Source organism: Scyliorhinus torazame, chromosome 1 (genome assembly GCF_047496885.1).
Source record: "Scyliorhinus torazame isolate Kashiwa2021f chromosome 1, sScyTor2.1, whole genome shotgun sequence".
Classification (NCBI taxonomy): Eukaryota; Metazoa; Chordata; class Chondrichthyes; order Carcharhiniformes; family Scyliorhinidae; genus Scyliorhinus; species Scyliorhinus torazame.
Window position 1 is genome coordinate 138,325,501 of NC_092707.1, and position 18,351 is coordinate 138,343,851.

The window sequence follows — 18,351 nt, forward strand, 5'->3', positions numbered from 1 at the left end:
CCTCGCAATCTACCCGGCTCATTATGTCTCGTGAGGTCTAACAGGATCTCGCAAGACGTGGCGATCGGGATCCCGCCCAAAATGGGCGAGTCCCAGATTTGCATATTTAAGTGTGCAGTCAAGCTCACTTGAATATGCTCTCGCCTGGGTTACCCAAGATGCAGAATCTAACACCCATGCCTCGAAGACACTGAGTGAGCGCCGCTTAGCACTGTTCTCCACCAAAGTGGACTAGGCATACCGGTATTTGGGGAGGTCTCCCAGATGACCACGGCCCCTGGATGGTTGGGCTCTGGCAGTGTGGTATCTTGGCACCCCTGATGCCACCTGGGCACTGTGGCACTGGCAGCCTGGCCAGGGTGCCAGGTTGGCACCAGGTGCCAGGGGTCGGGCCCTGGGGTGCACTGCCCTTATGAGGTCAGGTGTAGGGAGCTCGATGACCCGCCTATTGGGGCATTGAGGGTCCGGAGGCTGCAGTGGGGTCTAGAGATTTGGGAGGCATTTAAAAATGGCAGAACTTGTTAGTGTAGGAAGTGGAACTAAGTGTGACGTTGGTGGGGCGTTTCACGCTGAGGCCCCGAAATGAAGCAGAGCCCCAATTAATAGCGGGGTTGTTCTCGGCACTACCAGCGCCAGGCAACACTCGGCTAAGCGCGCTCGACACAGGACTTTGTTTCATTTCCCTTAAGTTGTGTCCAACGGATATAGGTGCAAACCTTTCCTCTCATACCCAGTCCCACATCCCTGCCCACTGCATCATTGTACCCCTGAGCTCCCATTGTGACTGCTCTTGCGTCGGACCTGAAGGAGTGCAACAATGCATAAGTTGCAGACAAACTATCAACTGGCTCTGCACACAATATCTAATCTAAATCAGGGTCAAATTAAGAAAAAATAGAATTCTTACAATGCAGAAGGAGGCCATTCGGCCCATCAGGTCTTCATCAACCCTTGGAAAAGTACCCTAACTAGGTGCACTCCCCCTATGCCCATAACCCCACCTAACTTGCACACCTTTGGACTGTGGGATGAAACCGGAGCACCCGGAGGAAACCCACGCATAGGGAGAATGTGCAGATTCCACAGAGACAGTAACCCAAGGCTGGAATTGAACCCAGCCTGGCGCTGTGAGGCAACAGTGCTAACCAATGTGCCATTGAGCTGTCCAAATTGTACCTGTAACAAGAAAAACCTGCTGCTCCTATGAGCTGCTTTTGGGCTTAAAGTCTCAGGCTGGTGCTGTTAAGAGGGGATTTTGTCCAAGTGCTATTTGCAGACTCTATCTGTTGAATGTTACTAGTCCTGCGCACAGTAATAAAAGTCGTGTTCAGTTCTGTACCATTCCTCCTACTGGGACATGGCCTGCTTCAAGGCAGATGAGTGGAAACAATCAATAATTCCCTTTTTCAGCTGCTGAAGTTATTTAGATGTTCCTCTCCTTAGGCAACAGTCCTCCTGTCACAGAGCAATGATCATCCTACCCGCACCTGTGCAACTATTCCATCCCAACTTGGTTTAAACAGAAGCCTCTTTACCAAATGGCAGCTCCCCGCCCATCCCCCCCTTTATCGCACCATCATCCTTCAGAGCCACACTTTTCTCTGTCCCTCCAGTTGCTGCCTGCCACCATAATGTTGCCCTTTAATCTGACACCCTCCAACAGTAACTTGAAGCAGCCAATGCTGCTGCCATCCCAGCCAAGCAGTACTTTACAGAGACAGGTAGTCAATGACAGGGCAGCACGGTGGTACAGTGGTTAGCATTGCTGCCTCACAATGCGGAGGATCCGGGTTCAATCCTTGCCCCGGGTCACTGTCGGTGTGGAGTTTGCACATTCTCCCCGTGTCTGCGTGGGTCTCGCCCACGCAACCCAAAGATGTGCAGGGTAGGTGGATTGGCCACGCTAAATAATAATTGCCGGTTAATTGGAAAGAAAATGAATTGGGTACTCTAAATTCATTTTAAAAAGAGGGCAGAAAATGACAACGATCACAGTAATAAGGCCATAAGGCATAGGAGCAGAGTTAGGCCATTCGGCCCATCAAGTCTGCTCTGCCATTCAATCATGGCTGATATGTTTCTCATCCCCATTCTCCTGCCTTCTCCATATAACCCTAGATCCCCTTAATAAACAAGAATCTATCTATATCTGTCTTAAAGACACTCAGTGATTTGGCCTCCACAGCCTTGTGTGGCAAAGAGTTCCACAGATTCACCACCCTCTGGCTGAAGAAATTCCTCCTCGTCTCTGTTTTAAAGGATTGTCCCTTCAGTCTGAGGCTGTGCCCTCGGGTTCTAGTTTTTCCTGCAAGTGGCAACATCTTATCTACGTTCACTCTATCCAGGCTTCGCAGTATCTTGTAAGCTTCAATCAGATCCCCCCCCTCATCCTTCTGAACTCCATCGAGTTCAGACCCAGAGTCCTCAACCGCTCCTCATACGACAAGTCCTTCATTCCAGGGATCATTCTTGTGAACCTCCTCTGGACCCTTTCCAAGGCCAGCACATCCTTCCTTAGATACTAGGCCCAAAACTGCTCACAATACTCCAAATGGAGTCTGACCAGAGCCTTACACAGCCTGAACAGTGCATCCCATCTCTTGTATTCTAGCTCTCTCAACATGGCGGCACGGTAGCACAGTGGTTAGCACTGTTGCTTCACAGCTCCAGGGGCCAGGTTTGATTCCTGGCTTGGGTCACTGTCTATGTGGAGTCTGCACGTTCTCCCCGTGTCTGCATGGGTTTCCTCCAGGTTCTCCAGTTTCCTCGCACAGTCCAAAGATGTGCTGTTCGGTGGATTAGCCATGCAAAATTGCCCTTAGTGTCCAAAAAGGTTAGGTGGGGTTACAGGGATAGGGTGGAGGTGTGGGCCTAAGTACGGTGCTCTTTCAAGGGCCGATGCAGATTCAATGGGTCGAAAGTCCTCCTTCTGCCTGTAAATTGTATGATTCTGCGAATGCTGACATTGCATTTGCCTTCCTAACTGCCAACTGAACCTGCATATTAACTTTAAGATAATCCTGAACTAGGACTCCTGAGTCCCTTTGTGCTTCTGATTTCCGAAGTTTTTCCCCATTTAGAAAATTGTCTAGGCCTCCCAGAATGTTACCGCCGATACCTCCCTATTTTGGTTCAACTCCACGTAGTTCTTAATCACCAACTGAACCTTATCGCAAAACCACCCTGTCCGCTAACAACCCTGAGTCTAACTCCATCTCGACTTCTGCTCCTGTCCTGAATTAAGTCGAACCTCCTGCAGTAGGGCACATGGTCCAAGATTACTATCCCCGCGAACTCTGCCCCCACACCCCCACCAACACTTCACAGCTCACCACAAAACAGATCGATTCTGGAGTATACCATATACACGTCCGAGAAGAAGGAGCACTTCCACTCCCCTGTGTTCTTAAATCTCCATTGGTCCACCATACCTATCTTTTCCATAAACTTTCCCAGCTCCTTCGCCATCCGCAGCCTTGCTATTGATCTGGGGCTTGACCTGTCCACCCTTGGCTCCAGCACACAATTAAAGTCCCCTCACATAATTAACTGATGTGTGGCCAAGTCTGGAATCGCTCCCAACAACCCCCTCACGAACCCCACATTGTCCCAATTCAGCACGTATACATTCACTAGCACCACCGGCGACCCCTCCAACATCCCGCTCACCATCACGTATTTCCCACCCATATCTCCCACCCAGGTCCTGCACTTCCTTCGCACTTACAAACCCCACCTTTTTACTCAGTAAAATGGCCACCCTCCACGACTTTGAGTCAAACTCCGAGTGAAGTTCCTGGCCTACCCATCTCTTTCTCAACCTAACCTGGTCCTTCACCCGGAGGTGCATCTCCTGCAGAAAGACCAGCCCCGTCACCAAACTCCTTAGGTATACAAAGACCCGAGATCTTTTCACCGCTTGTTCAGCCCCCGCATGTTCCATGTTATGAGCCTTGTCGGAGGCTTGCGCCTCCAAGATTTGCGCCTCCACTCCCCTCTACTGTCTGCCATCCTCCCCTACCGATTTTGTCCCCTTCAATTTCACCCTATACCGAGCCCATCCAAGATGGTCTCCTTCTCCACCCATGACCATGCTTCTCCTCCAACACTGCCACGTCGCATCACCCTCCACTCCTCCATCCCCCATCAGCCATCCCTCGTGGCCCCCATCTCACTTCCATTCACCAGCATTACCTGTCAGGGTGGCAACACCACCAAAGGCTCCTCCTATCTACCACTCCACCACTCCCCCCATTGTTTCCTCCTTGATCTGTGCAAATGGCTCCCTGTGGACCTCCCCCTCCCCCACCCAAACAAAGACACATCCAAAACCACAGGTCACCTCCTCCAGAAAAGTAAACATCTCCACAAACGTACAAACTTATTACCCCTTAACAAATAGTCATCCCAATTAAATCCCCCCCCCCACCCGAGAAGAAAAAAAGCCCCTCTAACCCCCACTCTACCCGTGTCCTCCAGTGATTCCTGAAAGATCACCACCAATGCCTCCACTGTCATGATATGCAGACATGCGTATAATGAGATACAAACAGGCAGCTAATGAATACAGAGAACAGGCCATAACCAATCAGCAGGCAGAACACTTGGGGGTGGTTGCCCACTATAAAAGGCACGAGGCACTCACACTCCGCCTCTTTCCACTGGTGACATCTACAGTGTGAGTCAGGGTGTACATAGCATATAACTCCGACAGCACGTGGCTAAGAGCTAGTCTGATTCAGTCAGACAGATTAATCACACTTAGGTTAGCAGAGAGTCGAACTCACAGAGGATTGAGCTAACTGTGTGACAGGTTCAATAAATCACATTGAACTGACTTCAAGATGTGGAGTATCTCTCAGGTAAAGCTGCATCCAGTTGCAGCCCGTGTTATCTTACTGTGCTTAACACGACATCCGCAATCTCCTCAGCTATCTTCTTTAGGACCCTGAGGTGTAGTCCATCTGGTCCAGTTTATTTATCCCCCTTCAGGCCCTTCAGTTTCCCCAGAGCCTTCTCCTTAGTGATGGCCACTGCACCCACCTGTGCCCCCTGACCTTCTTGAAGTCCCGGTATGCCACTGGTGTCTTCCACTGTGATGTCTGATGCAAAGTAACTATTCAGTTCCTCTGCCATTTCTTTGTTTCCTATTATTACTTCTCCAGCCACATTTTCCAGTGGTCCAATGTCCATTCTTCCCTCTCTCTTACCTTTTATATATTGAAAAAACTCTTGCAATCTTCTTTTATCTTACTAGCTAGCTTACACTCATATTTCATCTTCTACCCCCTTATTGCTTTTCAAGTTGTCCTCTGCTCATTTTTAAAGACTTCCCAATCCTCTGGCTTCCCACTAATCCTCACCACATTCTATAATTTTTCCTTTGCTTTTATGCTGTCCTTGACATCCCTCATCAGCCATGGATGCCTTGTCCTCCCCTTAGCATGTTTCCTCCTCGGGATGCATGTCTGTTGTGCCTCCAGAATAACACCGAAGAATTCCATCCATTGCTGTTCCACTGTCTTCCCCGCTAGGCTCCTTTTCCAATCAACTCTGGCCAGCTCCTCCCTCATGTCTTTGTAGTTACCTTTATTCAATTATAATACCATTGCATTTGATTGCAGCTTCTCCCTCTCAAACTGCAGGGTAAATTCTATCATATTGTGGTCACTGCTCCCTAAGGGTTCCTTCAACTTAAGTCCCCTAATCAAGTCTGCCTCATTACACGTCACCAAATCCAGAATTGTCTGTTCCCTCGTGGCTCTGGCACAAGCTGCTCCAAAAAAAATCTCGTAGACATTCCATAAATTCCTTTTCTTGGGAACCACTACCAACCTGATTTTCCCAGTCCACCTGCATATTGAAGTCCCCCATGATTATTGTAATATTGCCTTTCTTATATGCCTGATTTATTTTCTGCCCCACATCCTAACTACAGCTAGGGGGCCTGTACATAACTCCCATCAGGGTCTTTTTTCCTTTGCGATTCCTCAACTCTACTCAGAGAGATTCAATGCCTTAGAACATAGAACATACAGTGCAGAAGGAGGCCATTCGGCCCATCAAGCCTGCACCGACCCACTTAAGCCCTCACTTCCACCCTATCCCCATAACCCAATAATCCCTCCTAATCTTCTTGGACACTAAGGGCAATTTAGCATGGCCAATCTACCTAACCTGCACATCTTTGGACTGTGGGAGGAAACCGGAGCTCCCGGAGGAAACCCACGCAGACACGGGGAGAACGTGCAGACTCCGTACAGACAGTGACCCAAGCCGGGAATCGAACCTGGGACCCTGGCGCTGTGAAGTCACAGTGCTAGCCACGTGTGCTACCGTGCTGCCCGAAGCAGTAACGTTGCCGTGACTCGGATACGAACCGAGGTTGCTGCAGTCTTCTGACCCTATATCGCTTCTTGCTTTTGATTTAAGGTTATTTCTTACCAACAATGCAACCCCGCCCCCTCTGCCCAACCTTTCAATAGGACACATATCCTTGGATATTTTGATCCCAACCCTGATCCACTTGCAGCCACGTCACTATGATGCCCACAACATCGTACCGGCCAATTTCAATGTGCGCAGCAAGCTCATTTACCTTGTTTTGCATACTTATGTGCATTTAGGTGCATCACCCTCAGTCCTGCGATGACCGCCCCTTCTCATAGTTGTCCTCTTTTTTGCCATGCCTGAAGTTGGATTCCTGCTGCTTTCTATACTCTCTGCTCTACTATGTGTTGTGGAAACTTTACTAACCTCTCCTGAGCCCTTGACCCCTTTTAAGACCTCGTTTTACGTCCTCATCATTAACCTGCACTCTCAGCTTTTCCTTTAACTTTGGTTTTTAATTTTCCATACAACTGAACCCCCTAATATTTAGTTTAAAGCCCTACCTACAGCCCTAGTTATGCAAATTCAAATTCTGCTTGGCTAGGCTAGATTTCAGCAGTATCTAACAATCAATAGCAATACTCACTTGCAACTTTGCTGAGTGGAATGGATTACATTTATGGATCTTCCATATTGTACCCATTCTATTAAGGTGGCTGCTATGTTTAAGGCACAGGAAGCAAACCTATCTAATATCTATCTAAACATTACTCAAACCTATATATATACATATATATATATAAATGTTAACCTATTTAATATATATCTAAATATTAATCGTATCAAATCTCTATCTAAACATTAACCTAACCTATATATATAAATATTAACTTATTTAATATTAACTGTATCAAATCTCTATCTAAAGATTAACCTAACCTATTTAATAAATATCTAAATATTAACCGTATCAAATCTCTATCTAAAGATTAACCTAACCTATATATATCTAAATATTAACCTATCAAATAACGACCTAAATATTAACCTGTCTTTCTCAGATACCTGGGTAGAGCAGATTTGCGCATCCACCATTTTCTTGATTTCCACATTAATGTTCTGTTCATTTTGTCAAGTTCTGGAACTTTTAAACACATGAATAATTGTTGCTGCAGGACCGTCACACGCTCTTGCTCTTGGAAGGAATGCTAACTCATCTCAGTTTTAATTCACAGGATGTTGAGTGATTGCAGGTTCATGCTAAACACTTTGCTCTTCTCCAGGATGCTCTTTGATCTGGAAGGTAGCTTCTGACTCAGAGGATTAGCAGCATAATACCGTCTGGAATGCTTTCATTTTTGTATGGACTTTTACATTGACCTCTTCATCTCTGCAGCCCCCCACTGCCTCCCCCAACTCGATGTTCTGTTCTTCTCTGGCTTGAAAGAACTGAATTTTGTTAGGCTTCACCCACGATAAGCAGAAAAGGGTTTGTAGTAAAGTGGCAATGTTATTGGGCTAATAATCCAATGGCCAGTGCTCGAGGAACATGTGCTCAAATCCCACCACAGCATTCAGTTAATTAATAAAACTGGAGAAGGAGAAAAGCTAGTCTTGCCATTTTGATTGTGAAACTACTGGAATATTGCTAAAACTAATTTGGTTCACTGATGTCCTTTAGGGAAGGAAATCTGCTGACCTTATCTGGTCTGGACTACATGTGCCTCCAGACCCACAGCAATGTGTTTGACTCTTAACTGCCCTTGGAAATGGCCTCACAAGTCACTGAGATGTACCAAACTGTTGGGGTGCATGACACAGTCTGCCATGGTCAGGAAGGTGGCTACAGTGCCGAAAGAGGACATTCAGCCTATCGAGTCTGCACTGACTCTCTGAAAGAGCACCCTACCCAGGCCCACTTTCCTGCCCCGTAACCTCACCGGACTTGCATATCTTTGGGCCCTATTGGGCAATTTAGCTTTGCCAATCCACCTAACCTGCACATCTTTGGCCTGTGGGAGGAAACTGGAGCACCCGGAGGAAACCCATGCAGACATGGGGAGAATGTGCAAATTCCAGTTACCTGAGGCTGGAATTGGACCCAGGTCCCTGGTGCTGAGGCAGCAGTGCTAACCACTGTGCCGCCGTACCCCTCACTGCTACTTTCACAAAGGCAGTTAGGGATAGGAATGGGCAATAAATGCTCCTTTCTAGAGACCCTCTCATCCTATAAATAAATAAAAAATTGCGTGGCCGCGACCTCAGGCTTGCAGTCAAGTTGCTCTCCTCTCTTTCCTTGTAACAGTCGCCTTTCGAATAAGTAACAAGTAACGTGAACAGTAATGTGGAGAATTGTAGATTTGGACTGTGCCCTATCACCCTGTGGAGCTCCCGTTACCCATAACTGCCAAGTGCCTTATTCTAGTTGTTGAGCTAAAAAGATCACCAAAAGGTCATATGATTAATATATAGATTTTTTAATTGTGCAGTGAACAGTTTAAAGTCAGGAGAAATACATGCAGAAAACTCCACAGAAGGAGCAAACCTGGTAAACATGCGCTGGACACTAAGTATAAGCTGCTTGTCCTGAAGTCTCTTGCAGTCACATGTGGAATAGACCAGTACAGTATGATATTGCGAGCCGTTTAAAATACATAGACTGTATTTGTCCAAATAAATAATGTTACTGAAACTACTTTGTTGCACTATGTTCCATTTATGGTCATGTTTTTTTAAAACTATTAAAACTGTTGCTTTGAAAAAAAAATCTTTTACATCAAGCCAATCCCTGGCTCTGTGAGTCTACGCAATTAACAGGCACGAATATTGCTTAATCTGAATGTCACTGCTGTACCAGTCTGTGATGGCTCTGAAATTACACAGTGAGACATTCCCTTCTCTGCCGTTATAGTGGAGGGGTTAATCCGTTTAAAGTGAACAGATTAATGCCCTGAATGCTAAAACAGCAGAAAGAGGCATTTCAGAGAACGCATTAAGTGATATAATTTCAGGGCCTTTGTGATTTAAGGCTGTAATGCTCTTCAACATTATCATAATCTTGTTTTAAAATATCTTTTTAATATAACATGATATATTCATATGACACATTTTAGATGCTGTTCATAGGACAGAACAGTTGTGCAAGTTTTGTTCTATAGAAGTGAGCGTGTTTTGTTTTTCATGGCTTGGCTAACCACTGGGGTTGCGTGCAGAATGTATAACACACTTGAGCAAATTATGGCTAAGTCATGCACCACATTCCTCTACATCCTTAGACTGGGCTCCAAAGAGTCATTCCAGCTGAATATTGCACCAACAGCACTGCGGCATTACTCCAGGATAAATCCATTCCTTGGGAGGGAAGCCAGGCTCAAAGGGGATGAGGATCAAAGACCTTCCACTTGAGGCTCCCTTCTGAGCAGAGCTCTCCACTCATTCGCGAAGCCTGGACAAAATGCAGGACACTAGCGAGATGGAAAATTACAGGAGGGAAGTTGGATGGAATCAGGTTGAAGTCTTTAAATAACACCAAACTTTGGTTAGCATTTCGATTGTAAGGCAGATTGGGGGATGAGTGACGTTACATACTTTTGTGGTCGTGAATAAAAAGGAGCTGAGGACAGGAGTCAATGTGTTGGGTCCTTGACATCAATATATTGAAGATACAAAGAGGAGGCAATGTGTGTAGAATGGGGAATTCGAAATCAAAAATGTGAATTGAATTGTAGAAATAACCTGTAAGCAATTGGGTTGATCAAAAGCAAAACACCATCTCTACTTTCTATTGGGCTTTTATCTATTTTTATCTTATTTCACTCTGATGCATCCCAAAAAACTCTCTGTAACAATGGCTTACCATCAGGTGCAACATCCTGGATAAACACAAATACGCAGACAGAATCCTTGGAGATTCCCTCAGTTATGACTTAAGGCGAAAATGTTCACGACGCATTTGTTGTTTGAGCATACCAGTAAAAATGCAAAAGTCCCATTCAGTAGTGTCAAAGATCAATCTATAGATGTGTCCTTTAAAACAAGGCCAACTTCTGAAGTCAACTGTTTATATTCTCTTCTTTAAAAAAAAACTAAGTTTGTGTAGCATAGAGAGGATTTGACAAAGTAATGAAACTATGTCCAGGTGCTTTTCTACTGACTTTTCCTTTATGGTTTGATGTAAACTCCTCCAAATATTATGGCAAAGTTAAGAAAATAAACGCTGTGAAATGTCGGTTTAATTTCAGCGTCTCATCCTGCATTTCTTTCTCCCTGTGGGGCAGCTCTGTTCGTTACTGATAGAAATTCAGAAACAGATGTCCCAGCTTTCAACCAATACCGATTAGATTGACGAGAAGGCACTCTATCCAATTCTTGTGGTTTTTGGCACTTGATTTTTTTTTTGCAAATGAAGAGTGTGGAGGATTCTAGGTGGGTTTGGGAATACAGTATATTGCACATTTACAGTGGATCGTGATACAGTTATTGATAAGGAGGTTTAAGTGGGTAGAGGGCATGAAGTACCTGTTTCTGGAGGGGCGGTTCGCTAGCCTGGAGGAGCTATCAGAGAAGCTTGAGTTTTCACAGGTAGAAAGCTTTAGATATCTTCAGGTGAGGGATTTTGTGAGGAAGGTTTTCCTGTCGTTTCCGGTAGTGCCGCCATCTTCACCGTTGGAAAGGATTTTGATGCTGGCAGGGATGGAAGAGGGGAGTACCTCTCGAATTTATGGGCGGAGTATGGCAGAGGATGTTGCATCCCTGGAAGGGGTTAACCGTAAGTGGGAGGATGAGTTGGGGTGGAATTGGAGGAGGTGTGAGGCCTTGCGGAGGGTGAACGCCACTTCTTCATGCGTGAGACTGGGGTTGATGAAGCTGAAGGTGGTACATAGGGCGCACTTCACGAGGGCTAGGTTGAGTTGGATATTTGAGGAGGTGGAAGATAAGTGTGAGCGCTGTGGGAGGGGCCTGGCAAGCCATGTGCTGGGCCTGTCCTGAACTGGTGAGATTTTGGGTCTCCTTCTTCAGCACTATGTCGGAGATTTTAAAGATGGATTTGGAGCCCAGTCCCTAGCGGCCATATTTGGGGTGTCAGAGTTGCCGGAGATATGGACGGGAGCGGGGACAGATGTCTTAGCCTTCAGCTTGTGGATCGCTCGCAGGCGGGTTCTGTTGGAGTGGAGGTCAGCTTCTCCACCCAATGCCTCAGTGTGGCTGGCGGATCTCAAGGAGTTTGTACATCTTGAATAAATTAAATATACATTAAGGGGTGCAATTGAGGGGTTCCACAAAAGATAGCAGCCTTTTATAGTGTTCTTTAGAGAGCTAGTCACCGTCCACTATTAAGGTTGTTTTTGGTTGGTTGTTTTATGGTTTGTTTTTGTATTCATTAAAAAATGATCAATAAAAATATTTTTTTAAAAAAAGGAAGTTGTTTTTTTATTAATGTTCAAAATATTTGAGGCAATTCATGTTAGCCATTGAAGTTCTACAATGGTGCAGGGTTTGCTGAAACAACTGGAATTAATGTTTCTGAATGACTTTGTTAAGTAGAACCGTAGAATTCCTACAGTACAGAAAGAGGCCATTCGACCCATCAGGTCTGCACCAACCCTCTGAAAGAGCAACGTACCTAGGCCCATCCCTCGCCCTATTCCCATAATCCTACCTAACCTGCACGTCCCTGGAAAGTAAAGGGCAATTTAGCCTGGCCAATCCACCTAACCTGCACATCTTTGGACTGTGGGAGAAAACCGGAGCACCCGGAGGAAACCCACGCAGCCACGTGGTGAACATGCAAAGTCCACACAGTCACCTAAGACCGGAAATGAACGCGGGTCCTGGGCACTGTGAGGCAGCAGTGCTAACCACTGTAGGCCCAGACAATTTAAAATGGTGGAGAATGTTTTAGAATCATTATCCATAAGTTCATTGGGTAGGTATTACCATAGATTTCTTTCACTAGGAAGTACATCTAGATTTATTTTTCTTCAATCAATGTCAAACTTCTGATCCTTCAATGCATTTATGGGGTCATCTACACGATAAAGAATCATCTTAAGGACTAGCTTGCAGGGCTTTAGGGAAAAGAACAAGGGCGTGGAAGTACAGATCGGACTTCCAAGCAAGATGGGTGAATGCTTCATCCTGTACTGTCAGGTTCTACGGCTGTGCAGCTTCTCCAGCTTCTACCCAGAAGTAGGCATTTAGTGGCAGATGCTGCTTTAGCTGTGCCTGCGATAAAACCAGGAACCATCTGAAACCGCTAGCCTAGTGCTAAATACTAACATCAACTTAGCAGCTCTCTGACCATGCACAAGCCATAGTCATGAAGGTGAACAAGCTATTTGTTCATGTGGGGCATCACAACCAATGGGTCTGTTTTTGCCCATACATTAGATCAAGCGATGAACATAGAAACGCTAAAGTACATGCTTTGTAATTATGCTTTATTGCATAAATACTGAAAATTAGGCTTTGTTGCATAAATACCAAAGTGTAATCATACTCAATCATCTATGACCAGAACCAATTGGTTACGTTTCACATGAGCCTCGGCCCTATCCTCAGACAAGAACCATACTCACAACAGTAATCATTCGACAGCATTCAGAACATAGGCTGTCCCAGAAGATGAAGCTACCCAGGAATTTCCTCACTGAGGTGCTAATGGCTATTTTAACTTTGGAGTTCATTTTCATAAGATATTAGTCCAAGTCAAATTGTGGCTATTTTCTGTGACATTTTCTGAACTATTGGTAATCATTTATTAAAAGAAAAAGGCTCTTGGACACAGAATATTCAGAAGACAGTCTCAAAATCAAATCTTAAACTCTCAATTGTCGGAGAGAAAATGTTTGGGACATTCAGGAATCTTTTATTTTATTAAATTTAAAGTGCCCAATTTGTTTTCTTCCCAGTTAAGCGGCAATTTAGCGTGGCCAATCCACCTACCTTGCACATCTTTGGGTTGTGGGGGCGAAACCCACGCAGGCAAGGGGAGAATGTGCAAACTCCACATGGACAGTGACCCAGGGTCAGGATGGAATCCGGGTCATTGGCGCCGTGAGGCAGCAGTGCTAACCACTGTGCCGTCCCTGAGAAATCTTTTACAAAGTTTTTATTCACTCTCTTTCCTCCCAAGATCTGCTGAAGATCATGGAGTCATTATGGCACAGAAGGAAGCCATTCGGCCCATCGAGATTCTGTTGATTCTAATGGGAGAATAGTTTGCAGACACTGACAACACTCTGGGACATCAGCGAATGAATCATGCATCATGTGTGAGTTTAAGGCAGCGAAGCCAGTCAATCATAGAATTTACAGTGCAGAAGGAGGCCATTCGGCCCATCGAGTCTGCACCAGCTCTTGGAAAGAGCACCCCACTTAAGCCCACACCTCCACCCTGTCCCCATAGACCAGTAACCCCACCTAACCTAAGGGAAATTTAACATGGTCAATCCAACTAACCTGCACATCTTTGGACTGTGGGATGAAACCGGAGCACCCGGAGGAAACCCATGCAGTCATGGAGAACCTTGTAGTCGGTGCTGCCCACACTTGGGCTCTACACATTACATCAGGAGGAACTGACTAACAAAAAAGTAGCTGGGTTTTTTCAGTTCCATTTCCGCACTCACCCCCTCCTTAAGTCGCTCGGGAAGAAGCCATGAGGAGCATTCCAACTGCTTTATGAACCAAATATCGCGCATACTTTGTTACAATTGTGGTACTTCCAACGGATCTCTGGTATTTTTACCTGAATGAATGGGTTGATCAATTCAGTAATAATAATATCAATTAACATTTCAGGGATACTAACGACAGTTTAAGGGCCAGAAGGCCCAATGAGAATGACAGGCTGTACAACTTTGATGATTTGTGCTAGGTTTACACTGGGAGGTTTCAAACAACAAAAACACTTAATATTTTCAAACTTTTCTGGTCAGATATGTTTGTGTTCCGCCAATGGTAAAAGTAATAAACAGGAACATAAACTGTTCATTACCTTGGTCATGATCTTTATATGAAAAACAAAAATGCCTTTGCATCCCTGTCAGTATAGAGCGTGGAGAGATGATGTTACGAATATTATCTATTCCCGAGATAGACATAGCCATGAAGAGGCAGATTCTAAAAGAAAACAGTAAGTTGGATCTGCCAGTATTGCGTAGCTATGATGTGTGTCTGGTTGCAGCAACAATTTTATTTGGACGAAAAGTGATCATTGTATGAATTTTGATAAGGACGGATGTAACCTTTTAAGGAATGCATTGGCTGATTGATGCAGAGCGCAGTTTTCCCCTGAGCATTTTCAGCACAATTGCTGCGTGCCTGAGAAAGAATGGTACCAGGAAGATGGATTTTAGGAGACCAGGTATGTGCAATAGCAACACCAGCATCCACATGCTAATTTAGAATTGACGAACGTTCAATTTCACAGTGGCACAGCCACCAACACGAACAAGTACGCTTCTCATGTAAGGCTGCCAATCAGACAAGGCTACAATTTGGCGATTTAGAGGCCATGTTAGTGCTGTGAGCCTGTGGAGCACAATGTCTCAAACATGCTCAAATTAATCATCCGGGAGGAGGTTGGATGATTAGCAGGGTAGTTCTGTCCCACAAACATGGCCAGTTGATTTTATACTGATGTGGCGCTGGAAAGGATGCTCAAATTCCAGGCCATCTCTGAAGGAGAAAGTTTGATGGGAGATAATAACAATGGCCATTTAAGATTGGGGCAATAAATAAGTTAAATTGAAGGGGGAGAAAAAAAAGAGATGTATATTCTACAAAGGGTTTATCAGAGCTGTAATGTACTTGCCATATAACCCTGACTGGTGGTGTGCACTGGAGTAGACTTGTCATTTGTGCTATGATGCTCCTGCTGATAATAGCTGCCTCCTCATTCTCAAGGAGTTGTGCTCTCACAAAATGCTCTTCAGCAAGGAGCAGTTCATTTGCAGTTAACTGTGGCCAAGGTATGTACAAGATTGTAAAAGATGTGGTTAAGCTCGCTGCTCTGAATATTCAATATGGAATGTCTGAGGGGAGAGAGTTAAAGGTCAATCATTTCGCTTTACCTCAAAAGCAAAGAAGAAAAAAGCTTTTAATCACAATAAACGCTCTTGTGGTGCTTCCTGCTCACTGTATATACAGCATTAAAAAAACAAAAAGCTAGAATGGCCTTTGACGTGCCAAGAAATATAAATGTTAGGGGTGTTCTGAAGAGTAGATGACTGAACATCCTGATACCATTAAAGATTCCTTTTATCTTTAACTCTCACAGACCAATCTAACTTCCTTCCATGATGTACATACAGCAAACTGGCTATTGTGGTACTCTTGCATATTCTGGTGTACCAATGCGCCCCCGTTTCTCTTTTTTAAAATTTCTTTTTATAAACATATTTGTCTAAAAGAAAACTTTCACCAAGTACAAAGAACAATTATATACACACTGGTTGCTTACGCAGCACACCAAACTGCTACACTGGGCGATTAATACTGAGGCCCTTATCAATTCTTTTCTGTAAAATCAGATATGCATACTTGTACAACTTTCACCACAGGAAGCCACCGCTGGATGATTGAATTGGCCTTAAACTTTTGCCTCTACTTCTGGATTTCATGAACATTTTTCTTCTACCAAAAGGACATCCTGCTACACCCAGGCTCAGCGACTTTTTTCTCATGTTCCTTCCTCAGTTCAGTCCACACAGTGACAGTGGAACTTTGCTTTCTCCTTCCCCGGATTGAAGTTGTTGCAGTTGCAACCCCCCCTCCCACACCCAACCCAACCCCACCTATTGCAAACAGCTGGTAGAACTACTTCCAAACATAATCATTTCTAGAAAAATATAGGTGTAATACGATTGCTTTAGTTCAGAGAGTGTACAGGATGAAGATGATCCGTATATTACAGAAGCTTGTACAGTGCTTTATTAACACTAAAAACTGTCGGGTGACTTTGAAGATCAGTACCAGAGGCTTCACCGTCTTGACGTCATCCTTATTTGGGACAGAGTGCCCTGGAAAATCAAAGGAAACCAATGTTAGTCCTTTGGCTTGCAAGGTAATATTTTGTTCCATGTTACATTTCCAAACATTAATTCTGTTAGTTAATTTGGACTATCTTTACAGGATGAATGCCCAGAGTCCCAACACCATTCCTCCTTCCTGCAACCTCACTGCATCGGACCCAAGGCATACCCCTGGATCTACGTGCTCATTCTTTCCCAGGATCAGATGATGATGATACTCCTCCTTAAATTTTCCCTTCTTCCTTCAGTCGACATTTTTTAGGGTTAATATCAACCTCCCACAGCTTCTAAATTTATCCCTGTTGCTTTCAACTTTACTTGTGCCCTGTATAATGGCTCATTTAAAACAAATGTTTTAACTGAGCAAATGCAATTAGAGCTGAAAATATTTGAATGCCTCCCTCAGTACAGATTACATACAGGGAATCTGTTGCGCTTTTTTCTTATTTTATGCAAAGTGGAAGCCTACACTATTCACAGACAGTTCTTGCAGTTGGATGGTTCCATATCAAACTCTATGGGTGAAAGTTGAGGATAACACAAGATCCAATTCCTTTGGTTAATAGTAACTCTCATTGGCACATAGTGAAAGATGGAGCAATCACTCCTGTCAATTTCTGGGCTAATTATACTTTGTAAAATTCTGATACTGAGAGCTACTTCAGACTGGGGTGGCAAGGTGGCACAGTGGCTTGCACTGCTCCCTCACAGCTTCAGAGTTGTCAATTCCGATTTCGGGTGACTGTCTGTGTGGAGTTTGCACTTTCTCCCCGTGTCTGCGTTAAGTTTCCTCCCATAGTCCAAAGATGTGCAGGTTAGGTGGACTGGCCATGCTAAATTGCCCCTTCGTGTCCAAAAGGGTTACTGGGTTACGGGGACAGGGTGGAGGCGTGTGTTTAAACTGAAGTAGGGTGCTCTTTCCAAGGGCCGCTGCCGACTTGATGGGCCGAATGGCCTCCTTCTGCACTGTAAATTCTATGATTCTATGAATGGGATGCTCAAGCCTGGAGCCTTTCACTTTCCGTGCCTGATAATATGAAACGTTGAATTAGAAATATTGAAAATCGACATTTGGCCCTTCGAGCCTACTGATCATCCAACTCAATAGTCTGACCCCGCCTTCCCCCTATATCCTTTTGTCACCTTCGCCGCAAGTGTTATATCTAACTGCTTCTTGAAGGGAGGTGTGCGAAGAGGGGTGTGTGCTCTTGAGGTGGGATGAGTGTGGAGTAGGGTGATGGAGTAGACCTGAGGTGGCAGAAACCAATAGTACTCTTGAGGATCTTGGAAGAGCTCCTTCTGTTGACATAAGTTTTGGGCTCTGCTGTATGGGCAGGTTACACGTTGCACCCTCCACTCAGTAAAATTGGATTGGGGCAGCATGGTGGCGCAGTGGTTAGCACCGGGACTGCGGTGCCAAGGACCCGGGATTGATTCCCGGCCCTGGGTCACTGTCCGTGTGGAGTTTACACATTCTCCCCGTGTCTGCGTGTGTTTCACCCCCACAACCCAAAAGATGTGCAGGTTAGGTGGATTGGCCACATTAAATTGCCCCTTAATTGGACAAAAAAATAATTGGGTACTCAAAATTTATTAAAAAGGTATTGGATTGGACTGCTGTGTGCGATTTGGGGAGATTTATTTAGACAGCTATCCAAACGAAAGCCCCAGGGAAAATGGCAGCAATGGAGCAATGAGTGGTAAGTCCACCCCCACCACTTAAACTCTTTACTACCCCATTCCCACCAGGTGAAAGGAGTGAAAATCTCCCTCATGGTTTAGTGAATCTATTGTGCCATCTTGCCTGCCATTGAAAACATTTATTATTTTGGCTGTTTAACCGTTGCAAATGAAAACAGTGGATAAAATGTTCACATGGACAACTTGCCAGGAGTAAGGAATCAATTTGGCATTCATTCTTACGCCATCAATGTTACAGCTTTTGAGGTCACAGTCATTGTGTAGGATACATGGCGGCCAAATT

The 18,351-nt window shown here is 44.9% G+C and overlaps 1 protein-coding gene across 3 annotated transcripts in view; it reads right to left on the reverse strand.

The window, feature by feature from the left end:
• Positions 1-8,791: 8,791 nt before the first annotated feature.
• luzp1 (leucine zipper protein 1) overlaps positions 8,792-18,351 on the reverse strand; it is a 202,778-nt gene continuing 193,218 nt past the window's right edge. For all 3 annotated transcript variants that reach the window (XM_072500908.1, XM_072500910.1, XM_072500909.1), the window contains exon 4: positions 8,792-16,355. In XM_072500908.1, the coding sequence (XP_072357009.1) occupies positions 16,317-16,355 (39 nt within the window). In that variant the 3' untranslated portion in view covers positions 8,792-16,316. The remainder of the gene's footprint in view (positions 16,356-18,351) is intronic.